At 36.2% G+C, this 17940-nt stretch overlaps 2 protein-coding genes across 4 annotated transcripts; one reads left to right on the forward strand and one right to left on the reverse strand.

The window, feature by feature from the left end:
* Window positions 1-2450: 2450 nt before the first annotated feature.
* On the forward strand, window positions 2451-7315 carry fzr1a (fizzy/cell division cycle 20 related 1a). Its single transcript, XM_067393647.1, has 14 exons — window positions 2451-2618; window positions 3302-3423; window positions 3569-3700; window positions 3795-3858; window positions 4173-4303; window positions 4391-4470; window positions 4556-4739; window positions 4859-4924; window positions 5011-5113; window positions 5713-5897; window positions 6022-6255; window positions 6396-6500; window positions 6608-6700; window positions 6808-7315. The coding sequence occupies exons 2-14, from the start codon at window positions 3355-3357 to the stop codon at window positions 6847-6849; spliced, it is 1488 nt and encodes a 495-aa protein (XP_067249748.1). The 5' UTR covers window positions 2451-2618; window positions 3302-3354; the 3' UTR covers window positions 6850-7315.
* Window positions 7316-8738: 1423 nt separating this feature from the next.
* On the reverse strand, window positions 8739-15060 carry haus5 (HAUS augmin-like complex, subunit 5). Of its 3 annotated transcripts, none has more exons than XM_067393650.1 (19): window positions 14876-15060; window positions 14734-14796; window positions 14589-14621; window positions 14254-14278; window positions 14025-14157; window positions 13550-13709; window positions 13140-13215; window positions 12853-12935; window positions 12722-12776; window positions 12503-12630; window positions 12323-12404; window positions 12091-12224; window positions 11035-11197; window positions 10865-10945; window positions 10491-10636; window positions 10143-10242; window positions 9749-9887; window positions 9202-9334; window positions 8739-9077 (listed from the first exon to the last, which is right to left on the reverse strand). In XM_067393650.1, the coding sequence occupies exons 1-19, from the start codon at window positions 14965-14967 to the stop codon at window positions 8975-8977; spliced, it is 1929 nt and encodes a 642-aa protein (XP_067249751.1). In that variant the 5' UTR covers window positions 14968-15060; the 3' UTR covers window positions 8739-8974. The 3 variants fall into 3 exon arrangements, with proteins under 3 accessions (XP_067249751.1, XP_067249750.1, XP_067249749.1); XM_067393649.1 differs by having other exon boundaries at window positions 10143-10239; window positions 12853-12938; XM_067393648.1 differs by having other exon boundaries at window positions 12853-12938.
* Between the last annotated feature and the right edge of the window lie 2880 nt (window positions 15061-17940).

Raw genomic sequence — 17940 nt, forward strand, 5'->3', positions numbered from 1 at the left:
CTGTTTCTGTGAAGTTTCAGCTTAAAATACCCCATAGATTTTTTTTATTCAGTTTTTTAACTGCCTATTTTGGGTCATTATTATAAATGTGCCGATTCAGAGCGCGTTCCCTTTAAATCGTGCGCTCCCCACCCCCAAGCCCGCAACTCTATAATACATTGCATAAACAAAGTTCACACAGCTAATATAACCCTCGAAATGGATCTTTACAAAGTGTTCGTCATGCAGCATATCCGATTATGTAAGTATAGTATTTATTTAAATGTTTACATTTGATTCTGAATGATTTTGATAGTAATTTGTGGCTAAAGCTAACATTACACACTGTTGGAGAGATTTAGAAGGAATGAAGTTGTGTTTATGCATTATACAGATTGCAAGTGTTTAATAATGAAAATAGCGACGGCTCTTGTCTTCGTGAATACAGTAAGAAACAATGGTAACTTTAACCACATTTTTACAGTAGGCTACATTAGCAACATGCTAACGAAACATTTAGAAAGACAATTTACAAATATCACTAAAAATATCATGACATCATGGATCATGTCAGTTATTATTGCCCCAGCTGCCATTTTTCGCCATTGTACTTGCTTGCTTACCTGCATAACGTCTGTTGATTCGGCTGTGCTGATCCAGATGTTAATACTGCCTGCCCTTGTCTAATGCCTTGAACATGAGCTGGCATATGCAAAGTTGGGGACATACATATTAATGATCCCGACTGTTGTGTCACAGTCGGTGTTATGTTGAGATTCGCCTGTTCTTCAGAGGTCTTTTGCACAAATCAAATTTACATAAGAAGGAAGAAACAATGGTGTTTGAGACTCACTGTATGTCATTTCCATGTACTGAACTCTAATTATTTAACTACGCTGAGGTAAATTAAATTTTACATTAGGGATGGGCGATATCTGTTTTCGATACGAGACTGATACTTTCAAGGCCAAAATCAAAGATACCGATACGATACCTCTAATCTGAATTTAAGATATTAAATTATTAATAATTTAAGTCCTCAAATTATTGAATTTCTTTGAGTAAAATGGGTAATGGTTGGCTACCCACTAAACATTATATTTGAAAGGTATTTTAACATTTAATACACCTTAATTGCAATTTATTAGATTATATTTTTGTTTATACATGGTTAAAATGTTTATTTGTAGTGGTAACCATGGAAATCTACAAATACTGTAGGCCTAGCTGAACTCTGGTCACTGTAGTAATGGTTCAGTTTCATAAGGGACTGCCAGTGACAGGCTGTTGGAAAGTGTAGTTACAGAACAGAACATCAATACAAACTTTTAACATTCAATTTAAATAAATGTAATTGCAAAAACTATGTAGGCTACTATTTCATTTTGTTTATTTTGAAATAACTCAAACATATTATGTTGTTCTGTCTTCTGTTAAGCATTGTTCTGGGCTGTGTTTCCCAAAAGCATCAATGGTTTCTTACAATGTTAAACACATACAGCCGTTTGAATGTAGTGTCTGCAGTGAGCGAACGCTTTCTGTGATTGATTGGTTCTGACTTGCAGCATTTGCGTGTTCAGATGAGCAGGAAAATACTTCTACTACACAATTATTCACTAACATAGGTTATTTGTCCAATTCAATGCATATTGTATGCATTAAATTTATTGTTAATTAAACAAAATCACTGGTAAAAAAAACACCTTAGTATCGATATTTTTATTTGAGTATCGTTACTTTCGATACTCAATGTCAGTATCGATATATCGATACTTCATATCGATCTGCCCATCCCTATTTTACATTCTAGGGCACCTTTAAAGAGAGTCGGGCTGAGGCTGCAGCCTTGACGGACTCCTTTATTTTGACTGAAATAATCAGTCCATTTTTCATTGATCTTGTCATTGATATGTGCTTTATGATATCATATGTCCTTCCTCCTATTCCACTTTGGATAAGTTTTAGAAAAAGCCAATCATGCCAGAATCTCTCTCTCTCTCTCTCTCTCAATTCAATTCAATTCAAGTGTGCTTTATTGGCTTGATAAAAAACTATACATTTGTATTGCTGGGCTGCTTCTCTCTCTGTCTCTCTCTCTCTGTGCATGTGAGTGGCATCAGAAAGCAAGTGGAGGTAAGTTTAACTTTTATTTAATTTAAACAGCAGATGCATTTTAATGCATATTTTGCTAGGTACTTACACTAAATTTAGTAACATATTTGACATATCTGTTATTTATCTTAAGCACAATTTCTCAGTACTTTTTACACCCCTGGAATAAACATAAACAACACAGAAACTCTCCATAATATATAATATGTGGTTTTAACCATGGTTTTAACCAAATGCTTGAGATTATATTTTGTTGTACTATAATATTACGTTAATCTTTGCACTTTCAAAAAGCAGCGTTTTTGTTTTGTTTCAAAAGTCGTGACGTCAACATCTAACTCAGTCCCATGATTCCTTGCGGAGCCATCGATAACAACAGCAGCATCGACTTGCTAATAACATCGGAGCAGCGTATCTTATATTCATTACCACATAATTCATCACTTCTCAAGGATTTGACTCGACGCTTTTGCTTTGGTTAAGGCTGAGAAGATCCGATTATAAATTCACCGAATAGCATTGTCAAGGTAACGTTAGGTCCGATGACTTGTGGGATCAAATTAGCCTAACTAGCTACTCGGTAATCCATTGTGAAACACCAAGATGATAATAATCAGTGCAGGACAGTACTACAGATTCTGCTGTTTATTAAAGTAATACCTACGTTAGTTTGGTTCATTTGATATATAATAAGGAAATCATTCTGCGTTAATCATCATTGCTGTTGATAGTTAGCTGCTTTGACAAAGGAATCTAGTTACCGGGTAGTTGCTTTTCTGCATTACATCGATCTTTAGTTATAACCTTACTTGTTAATAAAGAAGCATTTAACGTTTTTATTCAGCAGTTGTGTAAATAAAACGTACACCGTAAGATTTGCTGTCATTGTTTACTTAGGCCACCAAACGAAAACATGTTAGACTTGGATTCTCTTCTCTTAATAAATTGTAACGATCTTGGAATTGGTGTTCAGCATATTCTTGTCTCTGTGTTCCTATTGTTTGGACGTGGTCGACTTGAGCAGCTGTACTCTAGCACCTGTTTATGGGGTATTGAACAGATGGCATTTGCTGACGAGTCTTACATCCTTCTGCATACAATTGAACTCAAATTGTAAAGCTTTAACTACAATTGTATTGTTGTAACCTTCTCTTTAAAATGTTTCCCCATTTTGATTTTTTTTGTTTTTTTTCCCCTTTAATTAATGCAGTTTAAGCTCTGTGCCTTTGGATCTCCACATTCCCAGACTTCTGAATCACATCCATGGATCAGGACTATGAGCGCCGGTTACTGCGGCAGATTAATGTTCAAAATGACAACACCAGCCCCATGGTGAGTCTATCATCTTGAATATTGCAGAATTGAAATTGGCTCATTTTGACATGCTTCGTGCTATTTCCTTTAAGCAATTTAAGAAAAAAACGTCACGCTTTTGACTGTTACTTTGATTCGATTCCTTCTCTTTTTTTGTATACAGAAAGTAAAAGATGTGATATGTCACCTGACCCCGACCCCTGAGTCACCGCTGTCATCACCGAGCAAGCATGGTGACAGATTCATACCATCTCGAGCTGGAGCCAACTGGAGTATTAACTTCCACAGAATAAATGTGAGTAAAATGAAGTAATAAAGCAAAGTGCCTATCATTTAATTAGAATGTGAAGGGTCAAGTTCATTTATATATATATTTACCCTTATTACAGGAAAATGAAAAGTCACCTAGCCAGAATAAAAAAACCAAAGACGCAACATCAGATACTGGCAAAGGTGAGTGTTGCCTGCTTTCATAAAGCTATTTGGTCATGATGTCAATTTGTAAGCCTATATTGTACGTTTATATCAGTTTATGAAAAAAAAAACATTAAAAGTTACTATGCATTGTTAATTTAGGTGTTTATTCTATATATATATATATTTTTAATAAACCATTATTTATTCATATTTGAATTAGCATTTATCCTTATGATTTCAGAAAGAGAGGTGGACTATGCTTTAAATTAACCTCATTCTTGATGTATGATGCTCAGCTCTTTTATATCCTACAACTTGTAATTTTTCTCATTTACTGTGTTGTCTGGCAGCGGATGGTTTGGCGTATTCTGCCCTGCTGAAGAATGAGTTGCTTGGGGCTGGGATTGAGAAGGTCCTGGATCCTCAGACAGAAGATAGAAGACTACAGCCCTCCACACCCGAGAGGAGGAGCCTCTTTAGTGTAAGTCTGTTTTTATCCTCTAATCTGTTCATTAAATGTCACCTGAGTGTTTTGATCCATCTTTTTAATGCCATCTTTGTGTTACAGTATTCGCTCAGTGCCAAAAGATCCACTCCTGATGATAACAGTGTTTCCCCGTACTCCCTCTCCCCTGTTAGCAGCAAAAGGTGAGCTGAATTTTTTTTCTTGATAAATATATGATTGATTAGTAAAATGCATTGTTTTAATTGCATGCTTTGTTTTTGTTTACAGTCAGAAGCTGCTGCGGTCGCCAAGAAAGCCGACACGCAAAATTTCCAAGATTCCATTTAAAGTTCTAGATGCACCAGAGTTACAAGATGACTTCTACCTCAACTTAGTGGACTGGTCCTCTTTAAATGTACTCAGTGTTGGACTGGGAACTTGTGTTTACCTTTGGAGTGCCTGCACCAGTCAAGTATGCATTTTATACATTTTTCTTATGCATTCAACATACTTTTGATGTTTATCCAAATTTATGTTTAGTAGATATCTAGGGAACACTTGTTCTAAGTTTTTTGTTGGGTTTGTCTCCAGGTAACACGACTATGTGACCTATCAGTGGAAGGAGATTCAGTCACATCTGTGGGCTGGTCGGAGAGGGTGAGTTAATTCCTTATTACTTGGACTTTCAGAAGTTGCTTTTTGGGATTTGTGGTCTGACAGGTAGCCTACTACTTCTCTTATAGGGTAATCTTGTCGCTGTGGGTACGCACAAAGGCTTTGTACAAATTTGGGATGCTACCGCTGGCAAAAAGCTGTTTGCCTTGGAGGGACACACAGCAAGAGTTGGTAAGAATTTTTTTTTTTATCTTTATGAAATAACTGGAAAACGGGGGTGTAAAATAATTGAAAAATTTGTTGGTCAAGGTTAAGTTTTTAATTAATACTTGTATTCAAGGATGCATTAAATTGATCAAATGACATTATAATAAAGGCTTTAACATGGTTAGAAATAATCATTTAAATTCAAATAAAGAGTCTTGAAAGAAAAAAGTATCACTGTTTCAACAACTGTTTTCATCATTAATAATATGTTTCTTGAGCACCAAATCAGCATATTAGAATGATTTCTGAAGGATCATGTGACACTAAAGACTGGAGTAAAGATGCTGGAAATTCAATTAACTATCACAGGAATACATTACTTTTTACAATATAGTAAAAGGAAAAAAAAAAAAAAAATTGTAATATGATTTCTAAAACATTAACAAATCTTACTCCAAACAACTGAACTGTAGTATGTGTTCACATTTGCTCTAAAGCTTCTTGTTGGACTGATTTATAGTTTTGGTCAATTTTTGGCATTTTTGCCATTCTAGTCACATTGTGTTACTGAAATATGTGTGCAAGGTTAACCAGTTATAAAAAACTGAGAAATCTGCCCTCAGGTGCGCTGGCCTGGAATGCAGATCAGCTGTCATCAGGCAGCCGGGACCGGATGATTCTTCAGAGAGATATTAGGACGCCCCCTTTGCAGTCAGAGCGCAGGCTGCAGGGCCATAGACAAGAGGTCTGTGGACTCAAGTGGAGCACTGACCATCAGTTGCTGGCCTCTGGTGGAAATGACAACAAGGTGACCGCTTGTGATAGAGAATGCCCTGAACGACACATAAATTTGACTGTAACTTAATGATCAATTATACAGTGATTTCTAAAATTTATCATGCAATCTAAAAGTATTCCTATGATCAATACAGCTGTTAGTGTGGAATCACTCGAGCGTGTTACCGATGCAGCAGTACACCGAGCACCTGGCCGCAGTGAAGGCCATCGCCTGGTCTCCTCACCAGCACGGGCTGCTGGCCTCTGGCGGTGGAACGGCAGATCGCTGCATCCGCTTCTGGAACACACTCACAGCACAGCCGCTGCAGTGTATCGACACAGGTTCACAAGTCTGCAACCTGGCCTGGTCCAAACACACCAATGAACTGGTATGTTTATTCTGATCAACTGACCAAATGCATATCGTTGATGTTTTTTGGTTCATTATTACATGCACTGTAGCGGTAGATCTAGACAAATAGCCGTGATGGAGGGTCTTATTGCATGGTTCAATGTTTGTCTTCTCCAGGTCAGCACACATGGTTACTCGCAGAACCAGATCCTGGTGTGGAAATACCCCTCGCTCACTCAAGTAGCTAAACTGACCGGCCACTCGTATAGGGTGCTCTATCTGGTAAGTACTGTTTCCTTCTGCAGTTTTATTTAAATAATGTCTAGACACTTATTTGTAAATGAGTATTTTGAAGTGCTGTTTACTGAAACTATTCTTTTATCTGGAAGGCGATGTCTCCAGATGGAGAAGCAATAGTGACAGGAGCAGGTGATGAAACTCTACGCTTTTGGAATGTATTTAGTAAAACGCGGTCAACAAAGGTATGTTTTTCTTCTTCTTCTTTTTTTTTGAGAGATAAAATATTGTCAATATTGGACTTTCTTCAAGTTCATGTGCTCAATTTAATTTTCTGTCTCTTGTCTTTTAGGAATCTGTCTCAGTTTTAAATCTGTTCACCAGAATACGATAATTGGGGCGCTAAAACGGATTGAATCTTTATAACATATGTCATCAATCACATGCAGTAGACTGGACATAAAAGACATAAAGAACTACTGCTGTGTCATCCACAACACTTGTTTTTGTCTCCCCTGACATTTCATTTTAAGTTCAAATGTTATGTTTACTTTTATGTGTACAGTTCAGTTCATGATTTTATGTGATTGTTTTTGGTTACAAAGAAATATCTATGATGTATGACATGTATGTTATCCAAGCCTTAAGCCAGAAACAATGCCATTGAATCAGGGTGTAAAGAAACATTTAGCAATTGTGAAACAGCTTTCTCTGGAATCATTTGTAAGAATTCTAATGAGTGATCTTTTGAGTGTGAGGGTGAAAAAAAAATGTTTATGAAAGAAAATTCAGTTTTTAACTTGAGTTGCTTAAGATTGATATTGAGTATTATAAAACACCCTGAAAAAAAATGCTTTATTGTCATTTGTTAGAGTATGAATGTGAATTTGCAAGTTCATCTTTACAAATTTGTAACAGAAAACAAGGGGTTTAATAGAACAGAGTTTGCCAAACTGGGGTGTGCGAGTTGAGGAAAAGCAAATAATTAAATCAAGATACAAGATACTAAAAAATCTAAATTAAAAACTTCTAAATAGTTTGTTTACCTAAATATCATTACTATTAAAGGGTTAGTTCACCCAAAATTTTGTTACTAATTACCCTCATGTCGTTCTACACCCATAAGACCTTCATCTTCGGAACACAAATTAAAGATGTTTTTGATGAAAAACAGAGCACTAATACGACTCGTCCATAGACGGGATATAATCATCACTCAAGGCCCAGAAAGGTATTTAACACATTAAAGCAGTCAGTGTCACTGCAGTTGTACAACCTTAATTTTATGAAGCGATGAGATTTTTGTGCGCAAAAAAGAGGGTCATTATCCTTGCGCAGTGAAGCGTAGCACTGTAAAGGCTTCAGTTTACTTCCGAATGCCAGCTCAGTATTGGCCAAAGCTGCAGCATGACACATTTGTGTGATGGTGACGCAGGAACTGGCCAATGAGGAGTCGGCGTTCTGACGTAGAACCTGGAAGTGCTGGACGTAAACAACATAGGAGAATGACGCAGAAGAGAAGATATTGTTGAATAAAAGTCATTATCTTTGTTTTTGCATGCAAAAAGTATTCTTGTTACTTCATAAAATTAAGGTTAAACCACTGTAGTCACCTTGACTGTTTTAACGATGTCTTTAGTACTTTTCTGGACCTTGAAAGTGGTGATTATATTGATTATTTATAAGTCGTATACCTCTTGGATTTTATTTTTAAAAAATCTTATGTGATATGAGGGTGAGATATTGATAGAATTTTCATTTTTGGGTGAACTAAAACCTTTAACCACCCATCAGAGAATTGCAAACATGCTGTTAAATTACTGGAATATTATATGAATTACTTAAATCTCAGAGAGAATTTAGGTCAAACTGGTTCAGCTGACAAAAAAGATTAGGAATGCCTGCACTAGAAGACTGACAGATGCACACAGGGTTAGAAAAACATGTCCTGATAATTGCCCTGCTGCAGTTTTTATTCGCTCATGGCTTTATATAAATATGATTCATAAGACAATGACTATTAGTATGAAAACATGTCATGTCAGACAGGAATGACTGAATCACTCTCACCTGAATAACTGGAGACAGACATTACTTTTGTTTAGGAAATATGCATTAAATTAATGACAAAATTAAGAGTAAAGACTGCTTGAAAACTGCTGAATCAGATTTGCCATTACAGGAATAAAATTACTTAGCACATATATTCAAATAGAAACATTGGACAAATCTATATAAATTTATTGCATCTTAATTTCTACCTTTAGTAGGGAGATTTAGGACACCAAAATACAAAATCTAATTAATAGACACTGGAATAAAAATAATTATTTATTGAGAAATCCAGTAAAAGTGCATAAAGTATTTCTTGAGCAGGATTGTGCACAAAACACAAACTGAATATGGTGACGAAATGTTTGCATAATGACTGCAAAGAGTGAACTGAAAGAGTGAAATATAAACTGTGTACAGATAAAGTTGCTCTACTTGTAATCTTTGCTCTCAAATGCAGAACTAAGTCAGGATTCCTTTGTCGCCAGTTTCCATCGCTGAAGCCACTGTTGGAAAGTCAGTCCGTCTCTCTGCATCTCTGGCAGGGCAAACTGACCAGGCTGCTCCCACCTGTACAAACAAGTGTTAATCTGCTTCAAATCATAGTAGGATCAGTATTGCTGCTGTAGCTGTTAGTTTCAAACCATTCCACTAAAGGTCCATATTGGAAACATTTGAGAGTACCATGTCTTACCAGTGTGTGATGGCAGTCTTCACTTGTTCTGCGTAAAGCAGGCCTTTAGAGCACCTCTGTGTGAGCTCACGGGCCCGCGGGAGCAACGTTTGCAGAATCTCTCTGTCAACAGTCTTCATATGCTGCAGCAAAGCTGAAACAGACATCAAAATGGTCTTCTGTCAGAGCAAGAAATCTAGGCACTTTTACCATTCACAAAACTTTGACCATAAAAAAAAAAAAGTCCAAAAAAGTTCTGTTTTTTTTTTCAAAGTGCCACTATTATGCTATTTTGTTGTTTGCGAGCAGCCAATGAAAACCATAGGTTGTAAATTTGTTTCATTTTTACATAGGTTTGTAACAGGAATTGAGACTGGAATTAATGGCTACTCACTTAAGCTGCTCAGAATCAATTCTTTCTTTTAAGAGATAACTTTATTTGTCATGCATGATCTTTAAAACTTTGCAGACCTTTTATATTCACAAACAGCTGTATTACACACTGCATTAAAGTTAATATTCTAAAAGGCATAATTGTGGCACTTTAAATACTGCCACGATGACATACTCTGCTGATCGGGCGATGGTAGCTGTGCCGTCAACTTCTGCAGGTCTGCCGTTGACTCAGAGAAAAGCTGAAGAAGCCTGCACAGATTTCGTAATTCCAGCCGTCGGGTTGCAGCCTGAGACCAAAGCTCCTCTGGGGCCTGACAGAAAGAAAGACAAGACTCCTGACATACTCTACCAGCAGTTTTTGCTGAATTTTGGGTTGGAAGAAAAGTATTGGATATGTTTTGACACAGCCATTTAATCTGTGACAGCAGTAATCATCAGAAGGGTAGCAATTACTGTAGGTGGTCAAACAATAAACTTACTGCTTGATGAGCTTATTCTTTAAAATGTCTTTCAGAACAATTAGGAATAAATGAAGTGTATGAATATACTATAAGTGAGCATCTCACCATATACATGGGGAATGACAGACTTTCACAGAGTTTGTGGAAAACTGGGGACTGTATCCGGTGGATGGAAAGCTGAGCTGCTGGTAATTTTTGCCCGCTGCTGAAAAAAAAGAAAAAAGTACTGTCACTTTACAGACATTTAGGCTCAGAGAACTTTTTTTTTTATAATGATACTGTGATAATGCAATATTAATGTGCCAATGGCAACGAAGAAAACTTCAACATCTTCACTAGCCTGACTTCAGCATTTTTTCATTTGCTTTGCAACACAAAGCCAGTGAAGCATGGTATACAGCACAAAGGCATTTAAATCCTACTAATGCAGAAAGAAAAATGAACATTTCTGACCTCTTCATGACCCTGCAATCCAGTGCAGCCAGTGATACACAGCTGAAGTGTTTGGCCCCTTGTGACACAGAGTTGCGGAGTCCACTGCTGGCTTCAATAACACTGCCAAACTGAGGATTGAGCTTTTCCTGAACAAACTGTCCAACCTGGGAAAAAAAAAAAAAAAAAATTATATATATATATATATATATATATATATATACACACAAACACACACGCTACTTTCCAAAGTATCAAATAAATGCAGACTTTGTGAGCATAAGAGACTTCTTTCAAAAACATTAAACATTTTTTTTACAGAACCCAAACTTTTGAACATTTTTGTGTGAGAATGAAAAATTATGAGCTAAAGTATGTACTGAATGAGATGATACCTTTGCATGGACACGGGTTAACTCAGTCTTCACAGAGGAGTTCCCCTTGATCAGGCTCCGTATCTGCTCTTGTCTCCTGTCCTATACAGATAAAACATACACATTACACACACATTAACTCCACACTATGAATATACAGACTTTTGTCAGCAATAAATACAATTACGTACCACAAGCTGTCTGAAGTCCATGACACTTTGCCACTGTGTCTGCAGGGTTCTGATAGAGTCCTGTCCGTCTCTGGCCTTCAGCTGTAGCTGAGCGCACTGCTCTCTGATGCTGTCTCTAACTGCCACTTGCTTCACTCCTTCCATCTCCAATTCAAACACACTCCTGCTTACAAACAGAACAAAACTCATTTGTATTTTACAACATCGAACATCTATATACCTCCCTACATTATTGGTCTTAACTACAGCCTACACAATCTTATTTTTAATATAAAACTAGATTTAAAGAGATACAATGGTACACAACCACCCTATAATGAAAAAAACCTTTTTTATATTCTCCATAAATCATAGTAACTGGGTCCGAAATTGAATAGTTTCCTACTATATTGCATGTTAAAAACTGTAAACCAAAAGAGTCTCTTTGCTTTATAATATTAAAGTGGAACCAACAAAAAATATTCTCATCGCTTTATAATATTTAGGTAGAACCAACATACTCGCATGAACTGATGTTTTTAGTACCTTTATGGATCTTGAGAGAGGAAGTACCATTGCTGTCTATGCAGGCCTCGCTGAGCCATTGGATTTTAACAAAAATATCTTAATTTGTGTTCTGAAGATGAACAAAGGTCTTAGGGGTGTAGAACGACATGAGGGTGAGTAATAAATGACATCATTTTCATTTTTGGGTGAATTAACCCTTTAAACATACCCACACGAAAACAGCAAGTTTTTGCTTCCACCCAAAAAAGGGCATTTTGGGCATGGTATAATAAATGACCTGTGGGGTATTTTATGCTGAACCTTCATTGACATATTCTGGTGACACCCAAGACTTATATTACATCTTTTAAAAAGTGGCATAATAGATCAGTTTTTTAGTCAGATGTTAATTCAGTAATAGCTTCAAGGAATTGAGTGAGTAATAAGAAAAATTATTTTGTAAAAATAAATGAATAAACAAATAAAAAAAAATACTAGAAAATTAATTTCTGAAGTAATTTTATTTTTTGCATAATAATATAAATTGGACTGAGTGAATTTTTTTTTTACCTGGACACTGGGTCTTTTTCATTTGCCGTCTCTGCTTTTCTCATCAAAGCTACAAGTTCAGTCTCCAGCTGTCCACGTCTTTTACGAGTCTGAGACAATTCAAAATAACTCTGCTCCACTTCCTGCCAGGCAGACTGCGAGAAAACACACACACAAACACAACCTGAGCAATAAGAGAAAATGCCATAAGAGAATGTAAAATGCACTGAGACTACTTTTCTCGATTGATCACCTGTAATAGAATACGGACAGGTGTTAACTCCTCCTCCTGCTCTGACGACACATCTATCAGGTGATCACGCTCATATCGAAACCTGCATAGAAACGCAAAAGCCTGAGTAATAAGCAATTCAATAATGTGATATTTTATAGTGTGGTGTTTGATAAAACGCATTACGATGCAAAATTTTACCCTAGAGCCGAAACTTCACGCTCCACATTTAAAGCTGAGATCTTCTCTTCTAACGCCACCTGCTGTCTGGAGGTCAGGGCTTGCAGAGCCGAAAGCACTTGGTTTGGAGGATGCGACTGTAGAAGGTTCTGAGGAATTAACGTATTGATGTTCAGAACAAAAATACTTGCAAGCAGATGCAAAAATAGTCATGCATACTCTTAAAATGAGTGCACTTACCTCCACTGCACTCATCCAGTGCTGGATCACAGAATTCCTTTGATCATGAGTAAATCTAGATGAAAAACAAATTAATTAACTCTAAAGCTCTACTATCTTCAATATTAACATTAAAGGCCTGTCTCTCTTACTCAGCAGACGGATTTGCTTTGAGTTCACTCTCCAGCAGGCACTGGAAGAAGAAAACCCTCTCGCAGCAGAGCTCTCTCACATCCTTCTGAAATGAGAAAGAAATGGTATTTCATTAGGTAAAATCAGAGGAAAGACATGTTTTTAATCAGTGGAGTTTGGCTGGTTAACATGATCCCTGATGAAGATTGTAATTGCATCATCTGTCTGAAAAAAAGCTCTTTCAAGTGATTTTTTTATGATTTTTATAGTGTGCATCACAAATACCATTAAATACAGCAACACTTACTAAAACTAAGGGATCTGCTCCAGCTTCATTGTCCGAATTGTCAGATGACCCAAACACCAGCTTCACCTCTGCTTTTCTGGACAGGAAGTGTGATTTACAGTACATAAACACTACTGTTCAAAAGTTTGGGGTCAGTAAGATTGACTTTTGACTTATTGCAATCATTACAGTTTTGAATTATTACAACAACAACGACAAAAAAAATCAAATAAATGCTGACCAGATTTGCACATTTGAAATCCACATACAAATTAACTTTCTAATAGTTGTCTCTGCACATTAAATTGGAATTTAGAGGAAAGTATTACTTTTTATGCATCAAATAATTACTACACAGCAGCTTTAAACAAAATTCAGTCTGTCTTTTTGAGAAAGCTGACAGTCTGGAGGTGATATGGGTATTTGCTCACTTGGACAACTCTTCCAGGGCATGGCGTTGGGTGCTAATCATGTGTGTGTCCGCTAACAGCACATTTCTCTCCTCAGAGCAGCGACGCCTGAAAGACTCCAACAGGATCTGTCGCTGCCTACTCTCCATAAAGTCCTCCCAGTTCCTGTTCACGTTATGCTCTGCTTAGCAATCACAAGGTAGGAAAGATATTAGTAACAACACCAACATAAAATACTTTTCCGTAATCTGATGCATTTTTAAATGGGATACAACGAATTATCTTAAAATGAAAGTTTCTGCAGTTATGATTACAAACAGTTGTTTATTTATTTAATTATTTTACAATAAAACAAGTATTGTGCATTAAGAAAGCAGTTAGAGACCATTTTGATATCATGATGACGATTCACATTGTCTGTAGCACAGGTGTTAGTGGCATAAAAGAGCATCAGGATAGAAATGGAAAGATATGAAGATAGGAAGATAAAATTCACCTTCAGCAGCAAGTTGATCTTCCACTCTACTGATCCTTGTGTCTAGTTGATCAAGTTCAGTCTGAAGGGCATCAATCTCTTTCTGTAGCTCAAGCCTGCTTGCATCTTTATTCTGATTTTTCAACTGTTTAAACTACAAAGAACAATCATCTTTACATTCTGTACATATGAATCCTTATAGGAGCAGATTAAGAAAAAGGAATTATGCAATTAAGCTACTCTTATTTACCTCTTTATCCTGTAAAACTTTGTACCTTAGGATTCAGATTGTCAAGGAACAAATCTACTGATCAGAAAACCACAATTTATCTGAAGTAACAACTTAAACACAAAAACTGTGATGGGCCTTCTGAAATAATCATACCCTGTATGTGTAATCATTTAGGACATATACAGTACTGTGCAAAAGTCTTAGCCATGTCAGTATTTTCACCCCTCCCAAAAAGGTTTTTCAGCCAGTTGTTTTATATATATATATATATATATATATATATATATATATATATATATATATACACATATATACACACACACACACACATTATCAGAAAAATTAAAGGATACCACTGCACATTCCCCCTCATGACCCGAACATTCCTGTAAGATATTTCAAAAGAATCTTTTCAAAAGAAATTTGACTCTGTGCATCTAAAAACAGGTAAGTTAACGTTAGTAAGAATCAGAGATTAAAAAAACTTTGAGATCTCACCTCTCTTTATAAACATGTTGCGTTATATATTTCCAAATTGAAGCTCCAGGACCGACGCATAATCTGCACAAAAACGTAAACACATGATCAGTCTAAAATCGTTGAGGATTAATGTTATAATTCATTATAATAACCCACTAACGTCTTCATATAGCCATCATCCGGGAGTCTGGCTGCCGGCAACTCAAGCTCCTCAACAGCCCAGCGCTTTAGATCCTGACTGAGACTCGACATATTTTTGAAACTTTTGAAAGTAAAACAAATCTACAGTATCCAAATCTTACATCTTATTGATGACGAAAAGACAACAGTCAAAATACGCGGGAGCGGTTTCTTCGCCCCCGTTTAGTGTGTGATTTGTCACTATTTGTGCCGATGCTGCCCCCACAGGTCACTATACGAACATCACCACATTCACATGTTCCGAGCAAAAAAATTAAAATCAACTACTGTATTACTTAAAATGTATTTGTTCTGAATTAGCAAACATTGCTTTTGCATTTTAATTGATTTCTTGTCATCACAAAGAGTCACACCTCTATTCTTCCATGAGATCCCTGGAATACAAATAACATAAGAGCAAGGCTAACAAAAAAAGTAGGATAGCCATGTTCCACAGCTGGGTGTTTTGGTGCTGAAGTGAGACAAAGTGCAGTCTGTGACCTGAGGTCTTCTCTGAGGCCCTCTCTGAGTTTTACACTACAGTCTTAATGAAAAAAAAACTTTTCAAGAAAACACACACACAATCTATTGTACTTCTGATTGACAGCTTTGTTTTGGTATGACAGACAGTGACAGTTGTTTTGACATATGCTATTCATACAGTTTCCTTAAGACAGACAGCTGAGACTTCTTCTTCTCTAATCTTTTTTTATCTGTCACGATTCTTTTGAAAGTTAATATTCAACCTATGTTTTTTCCTTGACATATACTCATTTTCTTGCCTCAGCAGAAGTGAGCTCTTTTCTCTGACTCTTTTCTCTATTTTATTACAGTTTTTTTCAACTGCTTACATACATTTTCAAAACTTTGCCTCTTTCTTTCAAAACTTTATACAAATCCAAAAATTGCACACACAAAATGCAAAATGCCTCATATCTCTTGCAAAATAGCACTGCATTCAAAACATCACAAACATTTGTCTTACATTACAAAAACCTTTCACCATAATATTCAGGATATTTCATGTACACAAAGTTATTCAAAACCTAAAGCTCTTCTTTGATGAACTGCTTCTGTACAAGATTGAATGTAATTGGCAGAGAGATGTTGAAAAATTTAGTATAAACACGAAAGCAAGATTGAAATCAAACTATTTATTTTTTTACTGTAAGAATTTGTGGTTGTGTATACAGTATTACACAGTACAAAAGAAAATAAATACATCAACCATGTGTAGTTGGACAGAAAGAATGGTTGTGTTTGAAATGGAAATCAATATACTTCTTGTTAGATTTTTGTTACATAGAGAATTGTGTGTGTTTTGCAAAAAGTGTTTTATGAAATTGTCGAAGGCCGAGAATTAGTGTATGGTTTTGCAGATTTGGTGTGTGGTTCTGGTGTTTGTGTGACAGAAGTTGTGTGACAAGTAAGGATTTTGTGTGTAAGCAGTTGGAAAAAAACTATAATCATTTTTTTGAGGACAGATTTTATTTAATTTTTTGCAAACCCCAGAGAATTTACTCTTGCAGAATTATCATTGTCTATATACCTCTGATGGTTAAAGAATGTTGTAGTGTTGAATTTGTATTATATGGTGTGTATGCGCTGAAAAAAGTGTGGAATTTCATTGTGATTTTGTATTTACTACAATATGCTAGTGTCACCAGGATCGAAGTTAGTGCTAAAGGGATAGTTCACCCAAAAAAAAAAAAAAAAAAAAAAATCATACTCAAGTTGTTCCAAACTTGTATAAATTTCTTTGTTCTGCTGAACACAAAGGGAAGTTTATAACCACGCCGTTTTGGGGCACCATTAACTTCCATATAGGAAAAATAAATAAATACTCAATGGTGCCCCAGAACTATATTTTGTGTTTTGCATTCTGTGTCCAGCTGCTGGCATGCTGATTTTTGTGCTGTGTTGTGTTTTTATGTTGATAAAGCACAAACTTGATGCACTAAAGCTAAATACTTCTAACAGTTCTCAAGAAGACCAAAGTTTTCTTCAGCAAAGACAGATAATTAATTGTTATTATCTTCTTTACATAGGACTGTGTCATAAACTTGCAATTCAGGTCAAATTATTGCAGGACTAAAGGAAAAAAATTCTCACTATTCAGCCTGAGATATATATTTTCAGTTTTGTTACAAAACACCCACTTCTTGTATTTAGGCTAACTCTCTGAAAACCTTTACTTTAAGAATGACGCATTATCTCAATAGCATTGTGACCTCATGATTATAACACTTGAACTTTGATCATAAATCCATATAGTTATGTGTAGCCTACTTCCTAATGCACATAATGATTGTGGGGCAGGACAATGCAAAGCTGCTATCATTAAACCACTTTTTCCCCTCTGAGACTAACTGAATTCGCCAAAAGAGGGCATTAGAAACATTTTCAGCCAACTTAACTGGGCAGTAAAACGTCTGTTGAGCAGACGGACAATATAAGCTATAGACATCAAGACACTGCTTTACCTTTCCTCTTGATCAGCAAAACGCGAGGTAGGTCTAAAAGGTATTGTAATTATGTATTACAAACTGTAATTGTAAAGGTATGAACTTCATTAAAGGCGTAAGACTCTACAAACAGGAATTGTTACAAGTCAGTAGTTTAAAATTGGTGTTATATTGGTCGTTTCAGATGTATATTGCGAGCGATCTCCTTATCTTCTCATTTGGATTTACCATGCTTAAGTTCATCTCCTGTTACAGCGATGGATTATTATTGGATTATCAGTGTGGTGTAATTAAGATTGATGTTAATCATAATAACATACCACCACAAAACACTGAGGCCCCTTTCGAGGTAGATTGGACACCGGAAGGGAACGAGACCAGTAAAGGTAGTTTCTCTCTCTCCCTATTAGTTTAATGTTTTATTGGTGTAAACAAAATGGCTTTTCATATGTGCCACTTTAAACTTTCTCTTTTTACCACAGTGACGCTTTCGGCTACATCGGATCATTTTAGAGGTTTCATGTTGGATCTTCGTAATTGTGATGGTACATTTAACTTTAGTTTGTTTGCCCAGGACAAC

The sequence above is a fragment of the Chanodichthys erythropterus genome, chromosome 9 (assembly GCF_024489055.1).
Source record: "Chanodichthys erythropterus isolate Z2021 chromosome 9, ASM2448905v1, whole genome shotgun sequence".
NCBI lineage: Eukaryota > Metazoa > Chordata > Actinopteri > Cypriniformes > Xenocyprididae > Chanodichthys > Chanodichthys erythropterus.

Bases quoted from the DNA above. Each gene is read 5' to 3' on its own strand.
- fzr1a (XM_067393647.1), top strand. From the start codon at position 3,355: ATGGATCAGGACTATGAGCGCCGGTTACTGCGGCAGATTAATGTTCAA. The intron at 3,701-3,794 runs GTGAGTAAAATG...CCCTTATTACAG, and splicing joins TTAACTTCCACAGAATAAAT to GAAAATGAAAAGTCACCTAG. The intron at 6,256-6,395 runs GTATGTTTATTC...TGTCTTCTCCAG, and splicing joins CCAAACACACCAATGAACTG to GTCAGCACACATGGTTACTC.
- haus5 (XM_067393648.1), bottom strand. From the start codon at position 14,967: ATGTCGAGTCTCAGTCAGGATCTAAAGCGCTGGGCTGTTGAGGAGCTT. The intron at 12,939-13,139 runs GTAAGTGTTGCT...TTCTCATTTCAG, and splicing joins GAGCAGATCCCTTAGTTTTA to AAGGATGTGAGAGAGCTCTG. The intron at 11,198-12,090 runs GTAAAAAAAAAA...GTTTGTAAGCAG, and splicing joins GAAAAAGACCCAGTGTCCAG to GAGTGTGTTTGAATTGGAGA.